At 34.8% G+C, this 14,930-nt stretch overlaps 2 protein-coding genes across 2 annotated transcripts; one reads left to right on the top strand and one right to left on the bottom strand.

The window, feature by feature from the left end:
* The first annotated feature begins 5,589 nt into the window (after positions 1–5,589).
* On the top strand, positions 5,590–6,647 carry LOC122314179 (protein IRX15-LIKE-like). The gene has a single exon (XM_043129601.1). The coding sequence runs from the start codon at positions 5,639–5,641 to the stop codon at positions 6,569–6,571; it is 933 nt and encodes a 310-aa protein (XP_042985535.1). The 5' UTR covers positions 5,590–5,638; the 3' UTR covers positions 6,572–6,647.
* Positions 6,648–12,991: 6,344 nt separating this feature from the next.
* Positions 12,992–14,930, bottom strand: LOC122313786 (uncharacterized protein At4g06744-like). The gene has a single exon (XM_043129011.1). It carries the CDS (start codon positions 14,752–14,754, stop codon positions 13,141–13,143), a length of 1,614 nt encoding a protein of 537 aa, XP_042984945.1. The 5' UTR covers positions 14,755–14,930; the 3' UTR covers positions 12,992–13,140.

Below are 14,930 nucleotides of genomic sequence, written 5' to 3'. Positions count from 1 at the left end.
AACTTGATCTGAAACTTGACTTAGCATGAACTTGTTCTGAAACTTGACTTAACATGAAAAATACATACTCCACAGTTGTTGTGGCCCCATGTATTCTACGTGTAAATACATACTCCACAGTTGTTGTGGCCCCATGTATTTTACACAAACTTGACTTAACATGAAAAATACATACTCCACAGTTGTTGTGGCCCCATGTATTCTACGTGTAAATACATACTCCACAGTTGTTGTGGCACCATGTATTCTACACAAACTTGACTTAACATGAAAAATACATACTCCACAGTTGTTGTGGCCCTATGTATTCTACGTGTAAATACATACTCCACAGTTGTTGTGGCCCCATGTATTATACGGAAACTTATTCTTTAACTGCTTAAATACATACTCCACAGTTGTTGTGGCCCCATGTATTCTACATGTCACAATTGCTGTGTCTCACGTAATGTATGCGTTACAATTGCTGTGACCCCATACATAAGTAATCAAGATGAAACGTGATTGGAATACGAAAAGACTGAAGCCCTGACGTAACATAACGTGACTTGAACATAACTTGAAATACATGACCAACTTGAGATAGAAACATTTCGTAACATGGCATAACATATAATAGACAACATATTTAACATGACATACTTGCAACAGTGAATATTACATGACTTGATATACATGTAATAGATGGCATACTTAGCATAACGTACTTGTAAGGTACAGTAATACATGACAGAATATATTATGTAACGATAAAAATTTGATGACAGAATAAATTCTGTATAATAGCCAATTACGTGATAACTTGGTATGGCATGACATATATGATAACACACATACATACACTGTAGTTCCTTTACTTAGCACACATACACAGTAGATTGCTAGTAAGTTAAAAGCTAACTTACCTCGATATCTGATTTTCTTATAAAACTTCAAGTGCGACCACGAGGAACTGTAATTAGTGATTCTAAAAGTTAGAACTAAATCACTAAATATTTGAAATATGGAAAATACTAACTTAAAGAGTAAAATTTTCATTTTACTCTCTACATGTGGAAAAATGACCGTTTTATCCATAACTTAAGGATTTTGCATACTAACTCTAGAAGTTTCTAAAATTTACATTCCTCATGTAAATTTTGTCATAAACTTAAATATCAACTCAGAAAAATTTAAAACAAAACACAACTATGAAGAACACACTATGACTGAAACATCCATAGGCCATTTCCCTTTATTTTTGTTGCAATTCCTTCCAACTTCAAAACTCATGCTTAAACCAAAATTTTGCAACAAACATCTTCCAATCCTAAGTTCAAAACCATACTTAAAACATCCATTTAGAAAAATCTAATAATCAACACCAAACTTTTTTGTAAAAAGATCCAAGCACTTGAATCACAAGTTTTGACCTTAAATCAAAACATCTCCAAGAATTTCAAAAATCAAATCTTACTTCTAACATATTCATAATATCATCCTAACATCAACCATGCTTTAAATCATCAAACTAAAGTCACCAAAATCACAAAATAAAATTTGGAGTTTTTGGTTTTACACTTTGTCCAAAAACAGAAACTTTTTCCTCAACTAGTTTTGATAAATCTCTTGATCTATGACTTATAAATATATGATCTTGAAACCAAACCATTACATGGTTTAAAAAGATGTCCTAAAACATATACAAGCTTCTAATTCAAGATCACATGGTTAGAAATTAGTCAAAACATAAATTTAGCCAAGAATATCCACACTTTGGCTTATCTGAATATCTCTTTGCATAAAATTTCATATCTTTGAAACTAACATCAAACATCTTCAAAATAATAATATAACATGTATATAAGATGTTTAGGATCCTCCAATAAAATTATCAAAGTCATTAGAATAGGTTTAGACCACCAAAGAGTTAAACTTTCTCAAAACAAAAACTGTTTTTCCTCTTCCAGTTTCTAAGTTTCTAAATCTAAGAAAATCTTTCATCAAAACCTTTAATCATGCAAAAATCCTCAACCAATAGTCATATATACATGTTAACAATACTCCATAAAAATTTCGGACCAATATCTATCCATTAGCTTGGTCAAAAACTCCAAACTATAACATATTCTCCAGTTTACCTCCCAGAATGACCTTTTTATAGTTTATACAATATTTGACTGACCAAATGATCTTCAAATGGGGCAAATAAGATATACATGTAAACTAGACTCAAAAAGGAACAAATTATATGAAGGAGACTTTATGATAAAACATTTACAACAGCTTCGAAATTGGCGTGCAAAATACCTCCTAAAAGCTGTCCGAGAGAGAGTGTTTGATATTCTTTCAATGGAAAGTGTAAATGAAGATAATTTCGTGGGGAGAGGTGGCTGGAGATAATTATGGATGAGATATGGAAGAGATGAGGCTGGAGTTGAGAGTTGAGTGTAGTTTTCTCCTACCCAAAATATCTATAAAAGATTATCTCATAATATTCTATCCAATAGTATCTACAAAAAAACAACTTAAGATATTTTTATCTAATAATATCTATAAAAATCAACTCAAAATATTTTTACCCAATAATATTCATGAAAATTACCTCAAGATATTTTTTTTTATCCAATAATATCTACAGTTTTGAACAGACGTTTTGTCCGAAAATATGAAAAAATGTTATTGCGCCATAAGACTTTAAATAACCCTCCGAGTCTAATGGCACAAACCATAATACATTTTGACACTTCTAACTATCTCCAATAATCAAAAACACACTTCTGATACCATAGTAAATAATAACACTAACTATGTAGTTAGACAAAAATCTATACGATTAATGGATTCGTGAAAACTTATGGGGTTTTCACGAGGTTCCTAAAGTTAATAGAAATTTCACAATTGAATTTCTAACGGGCTGTTACAGTATATATTTGTGTTAACTCTGTAAAGATGGACATCATTTATTGCATGGGGCTTTACATGGATCTTCTTTAAATTTGATGTCCGTTATGTGCGGTGCGTAAACAACAAACAAAGAAGATGGCATCTCTCTGCATTATTCTTCTCACATGGACTCCTCCACTCCATGTAAAATAAAACCACTTTCTTTCTTCATGTCTTTTGATTGTTCAAACAAATCCATTATATTATAAAGATAACTGCTACATACATAAAAAAAATTATATAAAAATAAACCTATTATGAGGGAGGCCATTTCCAGTATCGAGCCAAGCCCATGAGGCCCCAATGGGTCTAAGGGTAGCCTAGCAATAAGAAATCGGCATGAAATGATATAATGGGCTAGGCCAAGAAGGGCAAGATCGACCTAAGAAGCCCAGAAAGAAGTAGCAAAGTAGCACGTATAGGACATGGACCCCTAAGTCAGTATGCCTAACATCCTTACTGGTGACAATCCTTAATACACAAAGTCAAGGACAACCTCAATCCCTAGACGCCGATGGCTAGATAGACTTGAAAGGTCCCGAGACCATGCTACTTTTAATGAAGGTCGGAAACGGACATGCCATGACGTGAACCCTGAACTGACATGGGTTGCCACAATTAGAGTATCAAGTTTCAGTTTTTAGCATTTTAAACATGAATAATTCTACTTAACATCTCACACACCACATAGTTTTTAATTTTTTTTTTCTATAATAAGTATGCAGTGTACAGATGATAAATTTTTTTTATAAATATGTGTGGATGATAAACAAAATAACTCAATTAATTTAATAAAAATAAATTAAATTAAATTAAAATATGTCAAATATATAGAATGAGATATGAGTATCATCTCACTTAATTTAAAGAAACAGCAAGTAGAAAATAAGTTTAGATAATGAATTAAGATTAAATGAGGTAAGATGTGATAAAACTTAAATAATTGAAAAAAAATATTTTAAAAATATTATTATTATTTGAAAATTTAAAAAAATTAAATTATTTATTATATTTAATGTAAAAATCCAAACAGGCCTGCTAAAAGCCGTCCGTCAGCCCCACCCCCTTCCTGATCATCCTTCTTGACTTCTCCAATTGCTGTCCCCACCACTCCCTCGAGAAACTCAATCTCAGAAGGCCCCACACGTCATCTACACCACCTACGGCCCTAATGAACAAAACAACTCAATTAATTTAATAAAAATAAATTAAATTAAATTAAAATATGTCAAATGTATGGCATGAGATATGAGTATCATCTCACTTAATTTAAAGAAACAACAAATAGAAAATAAATTTAGATAATGAATTAAGATTAAATGAGGTGGGATGTAATAAAACTTAAATAATTAAAAAAAAATATTTTTAAAATATTATTATTTTAAAATTTAAAAAATTAAATTATTTATTATATTTAATGTAAAAATCCAAATGGGCCTACTTAAAGCCGTCCGTTAGCCCCACCCCCTTCCCGATCGTCCTTATTGACTTCTCCAATTGCTGTCCCCACCACACCTCTGAGAAACTCAATCTCAGAGGGCCCCACACGTCATCTACACCACCCACGGTCCCACATCCTCTTCATCCCATGATCTTCGTGAAATCTCATCGGTCTTTCTGAATTCCGATATTACTCCTGTTTGTCCCCCCCCCCCCCCCCCCCCCCAATCTCTCTCAATCAAACAGAGTAATCAATTCATTGCTCAAAACATTAGCATTGGACTCATCAAATTCATTTTTAAAATTTGATGAAAAGTATAAATTTTTCATAAATCCAAAACCTTCATATCTATAATTTCACATTGAATTAATCACTAGATTCATCTAAATAATAATATAATATTATTTTTTTAATAATAATATTTTTATTTTTTTTCTTCATATTTTGTAATTATGCTAGCTATATGGACATTAATTGTTTAATTTAGTACTTAAATAATTTATTTCCAAATAATTTAGAATAAAATAAAATAAAACCATTGCCTATTAAAATTAGAATAAAATATTAGTTTGAAGGTGGAATAGTAGACCTCAAATTTGAAGGAAGATTAACAATTACTATGGCTCAAAGCTTCCCAAATACTCTTTTGATGAATCCAATGTAAGTTCATTTTAAATAAATTCATCAAAATTTGAAGATGCATTGGCTTTTGATGAAGCCAATGCTAGTGCTCTCAAGCCTCAACCAAATGAGTCCTTAACAAAAGGAAAATTATATATACTATATTATTATTTTATTTACATTTTATTAAATAAAATATAACATATTTATTATGAAAATAATAAATTTACTTCTAATTAATCACATGTATATAATTATGTAATAAAATAAAAATATTTTATATTTTATTTTAACTTTTCTTTTGATTTGATGTGTTTAAATATAATAAAAAAAATATTATTATATTTAAAGTTATTTATAAGTTATAAATATATTGTTAGCTTATTATTAGCCATTTATTATAATTAAATAATCATTTATTATATATTCTTTTATTATTCTTTTTTTTGGTCCATTTTATTATTCATATATCATATCATGTTATATATAATAAGATATAAATAAGTTGACGGTCCGCTTTATAGTTGACAGTCCGATTTATAGTTGATGGTCCGGTTTATAGCATTATTCTTACAAAATGAAAGGCCTCCAAATCTCCAGTTCCTTACGGCTTAAGGCCTCAATCTATGCCTCTTCCCGGCAAAAACAAAAATGAAGAGCAGGCTCATTCTAATTTATAGACAAAACGGCGCCGTTGCCTCCTCCTTCTCAAACTCCCACCGCCTCTGGCTCCTCTTCCTCACCACGTTTTTCGCTTCAACCTTCACCCTCACCCTCATCAACTCCGCCTTCCCTTACTCCTCTGCCAGATCCCCAAGCTTAACCTCTGCCTCCGTTTCCACTCCACTCCCTTTCTCCATCTCCGACGCCCTCGTCCACTACGCTTCCATGACCCCGAACTCGACCAACTCGCCTCACATGTCGTCCGCCGAGCTCACCTCCATAGCCACAGCTCTTAGCCCCTGTTCTCCCCGCTGCAACTTCTTGGCATTTGGTCTCCCCCACGAGTCCCTCCTCTGGCACGCCCTCAACTTCAACGGCCGCACAATCTATTTGGACGAGAGCGAGTTCTTGGTCTCCAGGTTCGAACAGTCTCACCCGGGAATCGAAGCCTACGACGTGTGGTACTCCACCAAGGTCTCCGACATGCCGGAGCTCATCAAAGAAACCAAATCCCTGGTCCGCAATGAGTGCAGACCTGTGCAGAATCTCTTATTCTCGGAATGCATTCTCGGAATCAACGACCTTCCCAACCACATTTACGACGTGCCTTGGGACGTTATTCTGGTCGATGGGCCACGTGGGTACTACCCAAATGCTCCTGGTAGGATGTCTGCTATATTCACGGTGAGCGTGCTGGCGAGGAGCACAAGCGACGGTCGGACCCACACCCATGTGTTCGTGCACGACTTCGACCGAGAGGTCAAGCAGAATTGCAGCTATGAATTCCTGTGCGAAGAGAATATGGTTGAAACTGTGGATTTGTTGGGGCATTTTGTGGTGGCGAGAATGGAGGAGAATAGCTTTCAGTTCTGTACATACTCGAGTTCTTCCTCATCAACATTAATGCCATTGTCGGTTTAGCTCTTTATCATTAGGAGATGACGAAGACAATCATTGAGAGATGGGGCCTGTGATTAATTTTTGTTTTGTTTTTTATGATTATAAAATGTAATGTAATTGTATAGGTGCTTAGTTTTTCAGCATCCAAGTGTTTCGAAAACAAAGATAAAGATCACGTCCTGGGTATCTAAAAGTATGCATAGCCGAGAAACGGTGGGAAAAGAGCAGAATTTGATCGATGATGATAGTGTTTGAATCTCCAACGGGGGAGCTAGGGAAAAAATAAAAAAATAAAAAAATATCTGAACGGGGATTCCATTAATTATTTACTCTGCTCAAGAGTTGATCATAACGACTGATTAAAAACTAAAATGATAAATCAATAATTAAATCATTAAGATTTTCATTTCATTAAGGGTCTGTTTGGGATTACGGTGTGAGGTCTAAAAAGTGCAGTAGAACGGTCTAAAGTGTTTAAATGACAAAATTTAGAGCCTGTTTGAGATTGCGGTGGGAGGTCTAAAAAGTACGGTAGAACGGTATAAAGTGCTTATTGGACAAAATTTATCCATTTGGTAGTTTTATATTAAAGCACTTTTAAATAAAAAAAAAAGTAAAAAATTACGTTTCAAAGTACTAAATTTATGCTTTTTGTCAGAAGCACTGATAAAGCAGGGAAAATATAAAGCAAAAATATAAAGCACACGAGAAGTTTGTGCAATTGTTTCTTAGAGAAAATGAATTCTTCGTATATTATCACTGTACAGATTGGGCATATATATAGATATTTACATAACAGAATTGTTTGTAAAGACTAGTCTTATTGTGACACGTAGTCCTACTATTTATTCTTTCTGTTATAAGGATTGTTCTCAAATATTCTAGATGATTCTTGATGCTCTATTTGTGATATTGCTGGTGCCTTAATATCCCTCCTCGATTTGAGCGGGATTGAGATAAGGTTGAGACTAGATCGAAGAAGAGAGAAGTAGGCAGTAGACAAAGGTTTGGTGAGGATGTATACTACTTGGTCTTTGCTGGAGACAAAGGCAGCAACTCCTTCATGTACAAAATGATAGTCAAGTTCGACATGCTTTGTTCTTGAGTGTAAAACCGGATGCACGGAGAGATAAGTTGCTCCTATATTGTCGCACCAAAGAGTGAGAGGCTCCGATAGACCAATACCAAGTTCTTTTAGAAGTGATTGCAACCAAAGAATCTCACAAGTAGTATTACCTACGGATTTGCACTCAGCTTCTGTAGAAGATCGAGCTATGGTAGGTTGTTTTTTTGAACCCCATGAAACTAAATGGTTTCTAAAATAAATACAGAAACCTCCAGTGGATTGCCTATCATCTGGGCTGGAGTAGGCTGTCAATTTTGTAGAAGACGAGGAAGACAAAAAAAGACCAAGATCACGAGTTGAATTAAGATAACGCAGAATGGTTCTGAAAATCTGAGGTGAAGTGATGGGATGCTGCCGAATCTGGAAACCAGGTAGTATTTTGTGGTGAATTAGGCTGTATGGCCGTGTAGTTTGCAATGAAAGATTGAGGAGGAGGGGATTGATATCCATGGTCAAACTTATAATGACAGGTGACAGCTGTGTGCCCTCCTTTTTGACATACTTGACAAATGGATTTATTACAGAAAGGGGAACTATTGGGTCGAGGGCTAGAAAGGATTCCTCTAACATTATGACAAGCACAACCATGACCTCTAGATACACTGGTGCGACCTCGATTGAAAGAATTACTTGGTGAGTTTTTAATGGTAGTATTGGTTGTAATAGATGTGCCAGAGAGTAGAGATTGAGTCTGATGAGTGAGTCGAGACTCATGATTTAAGAGATAATTGCAGATTTAATGTGGAGATAAAGCATTTGCTCTAGTAGTGAGGGAAGTGACTAGACTCTCGTAATCTGTACCAAGTTCGGCCAGGAGGTAGATGGCGAGCTTGGAATCGTCTAGAGGACGTCCCGCAGCTGTTAGAGTAAAAGCAAGAGATCTGACTTTATTATAATAGTCAGTCACAGAATTTGCTCCTTTCTTGATGGTCGTTAATTGAAACTTAGTATGAATGAGGTGAGCAGATGATTTGGCAGCAAAAATGTTTTACAAGGTTGTCCATACCTCACATGAGGTAGACCAATCAAGTACTTGTGCCAGAACAGAGTTGGACAGCGAGGAATTAATAGTAAACATTATCAACTTATCCTGAAGACGCCATTGTTTATGAGCCAGATTTGGTTTATCATTGAGAGTTGCTGGAGGTTGTGGAAGTGAGCCATCAACATATGGAAAAAGTTGACGACCTTCCAAAAATGGCACAATTTGAGCTTTCCATAGCAAAAAGTTCTCAGTAGTAAGTTTAATATTGATGAAGTGAGAAGCGATATTGAGAATGGAAGGATTGAGAGATGGTTCGTTTTTAGTAGCGGAAGCCATCGAAGAAAAAAAAAAAAAACTTAAACGTGAGTCCTAAGGCTCATGATACCATGATAAAGCAGGGAAAATATAAAGCACACGAGAAGTTTGTGAAATTGTTTCTTAGAGAAACTGAATTCTTCGTATATTATCATTGTACAGATTGGGCATATATATAGATATTTACATAACATAATTGTTTGTAAAGACTAGTCTTATTGTGACACGTAGTCCTACTATTTATTCTATCGTTATAAGGATTGTTCTCAAATATTCTAGATGATTCTTGATATTCTGTTTGTGATATTGCTGGTGCCTTAATAAGCATTTTAGAAAAAGTAATCCCTATTTTAGTACATTACGAAATGACCGTCATCATTTTAGCACAATGACAACTTTATCAATCTATATTTTTTATTATTCCCGTATAATCTACTCAAGACTTTGCCCATCAATATTTTTCATTATTCTCCTATTACTTATTCATCATTGAAGAATTTTTCTTTTTCATTATAATTATTGAAAAATCTATTAAACTATGTTTGATATTTTTTTATTATAATATTTTATTTTTATCAAGTATATGCCATTTTATGTCATTTTTACGTTAAAAAGTACTTTTTAAATTTTTTTTCCAAACAAATTAGTATGTTTAAAAGTGATATATATAGGAATCCCAAATAATAAATAGTTTTTTAATAGTAGAGCTTATTGCGTTAAACTCTAAGCTAAAAAATTTAAGTTAAAAGTAATATTTCTACCGCAACTCCAAATAAGTACTTATCTGTTTGATAGTTTTACATTAAAGTACTTCTAAATTAAGAAAAAGTAGAAAACTACGTTTCAATAAAAGTAGCAAAGTGATGTTTTTTGTTAGAAGCACTTCAGAAAAAAATAATCTTTATTTTACCGTGTTGTGTACATTACGAAATGACACTCATCATTTTAGCACATTGACAACTTTGCCAATCTATATTTTTTATTATTCTTGTATAATCTACTCAAGATTTTGCCCATCAATATTTTTCATTATTCTCCTATCACTTATGCATTGTTGAAGAAATTTTCCTTTTCATTATAATTATTGAAAAATCTATTAGACTATTTTAGTTATTATAATATTTTATTTGTATAAAATATATGCCCTTTTATGTAATTTCTATGTCAAAAATTATTTTCTAAATTTATTTTTAAATAAATTTAATATGTTTAAAAATACTCTAAACATATGGATTTTAAATAATAAATAATTTTTTAATAATAGAATTTATTATTTGAAGTTTTAAATTATAAGTCTTAAGTTAAAAGGTAATATTTTCTACGGTAACTCTAAAAATACACTAAACCCAAAAACACTTACACCGGTAAATGAAATGGATCCGAAACTCCCGTTTTTAAAACCGTTTCATTAAAAGGTTGGTTTCATTCTTCTATGGGGGAAAAGGTGTCTGTGCTGTATCATCAGGATTGTCAGTAACGGACTAATGGTAATTGGAATTTGGGATTGTTTGAATTTCGGACCTTATAACTGTAGGAGAGAGAGTCTAGCGTGACAAATCGGAATGTCAGATCGTATTTTTATTATGACTTAAAAGTCATAAGCATTCCACTATATTCGTCAGTATGAACTTAATTGTTAAGTTAAATATGTAAAATTTTTAAATTCTATTTCAATTCATTAAGATAATAGATTATATAATTTATTTTTATTTGTTTAATAATTAATTAGAAATATATTAATATAATATGATTCATTTAAAATCGTTTGTTTTATGTAAATGAGTTGAACTGAAATGCATAATTTATTTGACTTAATTAATATAATTTTACATAAAAATTAAAATCTAAAATCAATATTTAATAATAACTATAATCTCTTAAAAAATATATCGATATTTTTTAAAATTTTAAAATATAATAAAACTAATATTATTAACTATACAATAATAAATATTAGCATAGATCTAAAATTATAATAAAATATAAGCACACTCAAAAACATCAATATTATAATTTAACAAAAATAAAATTTTAAAATTAATTCAAAACTAATTTCATCCCTAACCGGAGATCAGCAACACTATACGATCCGAAACGCGTACCTTGTTTGGTCATTTGCGGCGCGTGAAGGTTAGAAACTTCGGAGCGTCTTGTAGGATCGATGAGGCAATGCTACGACAGGGCATGGATTTTTTTTTGTCGTCGTAAGCATGGGGTTGTCAGGTGGTACACGTGAGTAAAGCGTAAGTTGCGGCAGAGGAAAGAGAGAAGCTTTCATAATTCATTACTTTTGTTCATTTTATGTTTGGACGAATGAACATTCAAAACTGTAATTATTGGGAAAAAATTAAAGAAACGTTCTTTTCATTCAGACAAGATGCTAGTCTTAAAAAGTAGACATGTACCTCTTACTTTCTCCTCGAAAATGTGGAAATTTCGAAGAACCGTGGATGGAGAAGTTTCTCACTTGCCTGTGGTGGCTTTCCTTGTACTATTTTTTTTTTTTTTTTATATCTAATCTTAGAAGAAATTGAAGAAGGCACTCATGTGTTTTGCAATAAAATAATATTTTTCAGTCATCTATGATAAAGGTATCAACAAGTGCAAAGGAAATGTAATTTAAATGTTGATTGATATTGGTCCTCAAGGCACACCGTTTTGAACAGAAATCTCCCTCTCTTTTCCTTTTATGAAAAAGATGTATTTTTCAACCAGTTTCGCGAGAAATTAGATTATCATTGATTTGAGTACTTTTTGAGACACAAATATAAATAAAGCAATGAGAATGCTTGAAGTTCTTCAATTCATTGTGCCATATAAGTTTGCTTTCATTCTGCACATGAATAGCCCTGCCGTGCACTTGTGAGCGACGACCAGAAGCGAAGCATCTCATTAATAAATGTGACCAGTGAGTGACCACTCCTTGTGTATTGTCACAGAACTGAGTACGACTGCTGAAATTGAATGCAATTCAGCGTCATGGGCCATGAAAATGAGCGATAATTGAAGAGAGAGAGAGAGAGCATCAAGATCGAGACAGGGAGAACTTGTGCTTAGCCCGAGTCATTTTCCTACCTAAAAATTAAAATAGTACTCCACCTTTATTATTTTTTCAAAAGAAATATATACACCAACTCACCAAGAAAAGAAATAGACAACAAAAAAAGAAAAGGCTTTCAGCTAACGATGTGTGTCTGCACTCGGGATGAGAAAGATGAAATGCATGAACAATGTTCTGATCGTACAACCATTTAAGCATTTAAAGTATTAAGAGATTCCATATCGGGTTTATTTTATTATCTAATGTATGTCGGCAAACAACCACGGACCCCGCCCTCTTTAAATTTCTATCTTATCTTTTATCAAAAGCACGACATAACCGGGGCCTAAAATATTCCACGCGAACAATAAAGCAACCACAAAAGTAAATACACACTCTTAAAAATAACGAAGTAAACAAAAATAAAAGAGGTTTTCAGAGCCTACCGACACCTATTTTGATAGGCTTCCCTTCATTTTTAGTTTCTGATTTGAATCAAAGCTGGATTGTTTTGACATTTTTATGTTTTCATTGTCATCTCTTACAGGTAGGACCTTGTCACTAAAATCTTCTTCCCAATACTTTTAGACTTGTTGATAAATATTTTTCCAAAACTTCAACATAAGTTTTATCTATTTTTAATAGATGAAAGCAATACATGTAAAGATAAAATTGTTAATTTTTAACGAAATAATTTTATTATTAGAATATTATTTTTTAAAATAAAATATATTTAAAATATTAATATTATTTTAAAATTTAAAAAATAAATTATTTAATAATTTTAAAAAATTATAATAATAAGATAAGGTGAATTAAAAGTATTGATAAACATTGTTACCTAACAGAGTCAACGATAAGCTAACGGATAAGTTCAAGCAAGCTTTCCCCAACAGCCCAACGATCGAAGCCTATGGCACGAACAGTACGTACCACATATTTAGCCCCGGCAATACTCAGCCGAACAGGATCGCATTAACAATGGCATCTGTTCAAGATGCCAAATAATTATCCATATATATGGGTGCGTAGCCTGCTTGTACATAAACTAACAATTTAGACGTAAAATAAAGAAACACACCCCGATGACCCATCTGTCAATGAGTCAACTCCGGGCACGAAAATCACAACTTATGCGGTGTAAGAGCACCATAGGACAATGGCGGAGTGGCTGCAACCGTTGGTTGATGATCATCGGAACCTGAATAATACTTATTCTCGCATGGAATGTAAGACTGGTACATCATCTTATCGTCGGGGCAGGTGTGGTACTTGTTCTTGGTGAAAAAATTAGCACATGCCTCCTTTGTTCTCTGATTTGGAAGATCAATAATGCAATTCATTCGAACATCAAGAACGCCCTTTCCTATCAACTTCCTGCATTCGGGGCCGACTTCGGTGATGTAGTTGTGCGATAACGTGAATTTAGACAAGTTAGGTAACTTGCAGATGGCCTCCGGGATCGCCCCATAGAATTGGTTCTTATCCAAAATAAGCAATGCTATTTTGGCCAGGCACTGAAATGACTGGGGTATTGAACCTGTCAACATGTTACGGCTCACATCAAACACGGTTGCCCGTTTCAAGCGGCCAATCACAGGTGGCAAGCATCCCGAGAGCTGGTTGTTCAAGAAGAGCACCTCAATGAGGTTTTCTGAACTGTTGCCAGTGCCAATGCTTCGTGGGATTGGCCCTGTGAACTTGTTGTTGGCAAAAGTGAGATAAAGAGCTGGCGTAGAGCCAAGATTGTCAGGAAGCTTTTGCACAAAGTTGTTGTTATTGATGAAGATCACGTCCACGTCTAGGTTGAACACTCCTGGTGGAACTGTGCCGCACAATGAGTTAAACCGGAGGTCCAAGAACGTCAATTGTGTGGCTCCAAGAACTTCCATTGGAAACTGGCCGGATAACTTGTTGTTGCTTAGATCAATCTCAAAGAAGTACTTTAGCTTGGAGATCTTCATGGGGACGCCGCCGGTGAAATTGTTGGAGTTTGCGTGGAACACGGTTATATCTGGTAACTCGTCAATGAAGCCAACGAGAGGTAGGAGGCCGTTCTTACCGGCAAAATGGAAGCCGTTGAAGTCCACTGCAGCAACTGCTGGTTCATGTTTGTCATCCGGGTAGTTGTCACAAGTAAAGCCCTGGTAATTGCATACGTTCTCACCATTCCATGACTTCGTGATGCCCTTTGGGTCGTCACGGATTTTCGATTTAAAATTTTGAACAACCGGGTGCACTTTTGCAACTCGCGGACTTATGGGTGGTGGTGGTGGTGGTGGAGGTGGGGGTGGGGGTGGTGGTGGTGGTGGTGGTGGAGGTGGGGGTGGGGGTGGTGGTGGTGGTGGCGGTGGGGGTGGTGGAGGTGGGGGTGGGTTACATTTGGGCGGCAGTGGTGGTGGAGGGGGTGGGGGTGGTGGTGGCGGTGGGTTACATTTGGGCGGCGGTGGTGGTGGAGGAGGAGGAGGAGGAGGAGGAGGCGGTGGTGGTGCTTGGGGACATTTGGGTTTAGGCGGTGGAGGAGGAGGTGGCAGTGTGGTGCAAATGGGTTTAGGAGGGGGAGGAGGAGGTGAAGCAGGGTAATAGCCGCCGCCGCCACCATAACCACCTTTGATTGTTTCTAATGCTTTACTATCGGACCCAATAATTTGATCACCGGAAGCCACCTCATGGTACAAACATAGATGAAGCAGGAAAGTAGATAGCAAGAATGAAACACACAAGGTGATGCTCCTCATCTCTGGTCTCTTCCTGCTAAGGACTCCACTCTTAATAGTACATACTACATAGATCAAGGAGAGGGCTGTTAAATAGAGGGAGCGTAAGCAACAATCCTTCGGCCATGTAGAAGAAAAGTCTACAGAGGTCTTCCACTCAGATTCGTTTTAAGAAAAATATTGAGAAATTCTCTTTC

This window comes from Carya illinoinensis, chromosome 6 (assembly GCF_018687715.1).
Source record: "Carya illinoinensis cultivar Pawnee chromosome 6, C.illinoinensisPawnee_v1, whole genome shotgun sequence".
NCBI classification, from domain to species: Eukaryota; Viridiplantae; Streptophyta; class Magnoliopsida; order Fagales; family Juglandaceae; genus Carya; species Carya illinoinensis.
The sequence above is the reverse complement of the archived record's forward strand: the minus strand, read 5'-3'. Positions and strand labels throughout refer to the sequence as shown.

What these genes read in the sequence shown, in the direction of transcription:
- LOC122314179 (XM_043129601.1), top strand. Translation starts at nt 5,639, where the DNA reads ATGAAGAGCAGGCTCATTCTAATTTATAGACAAAACGGCGCCGTTGCC.
- LOC122313786 (XM_043129011.1), bottom strand. Translation starts at nt 14,754, where the DNA reads ATGAGGAGCATCACCTTGTGTGTTTCATTCTTGCTATCTACTTTCCTG.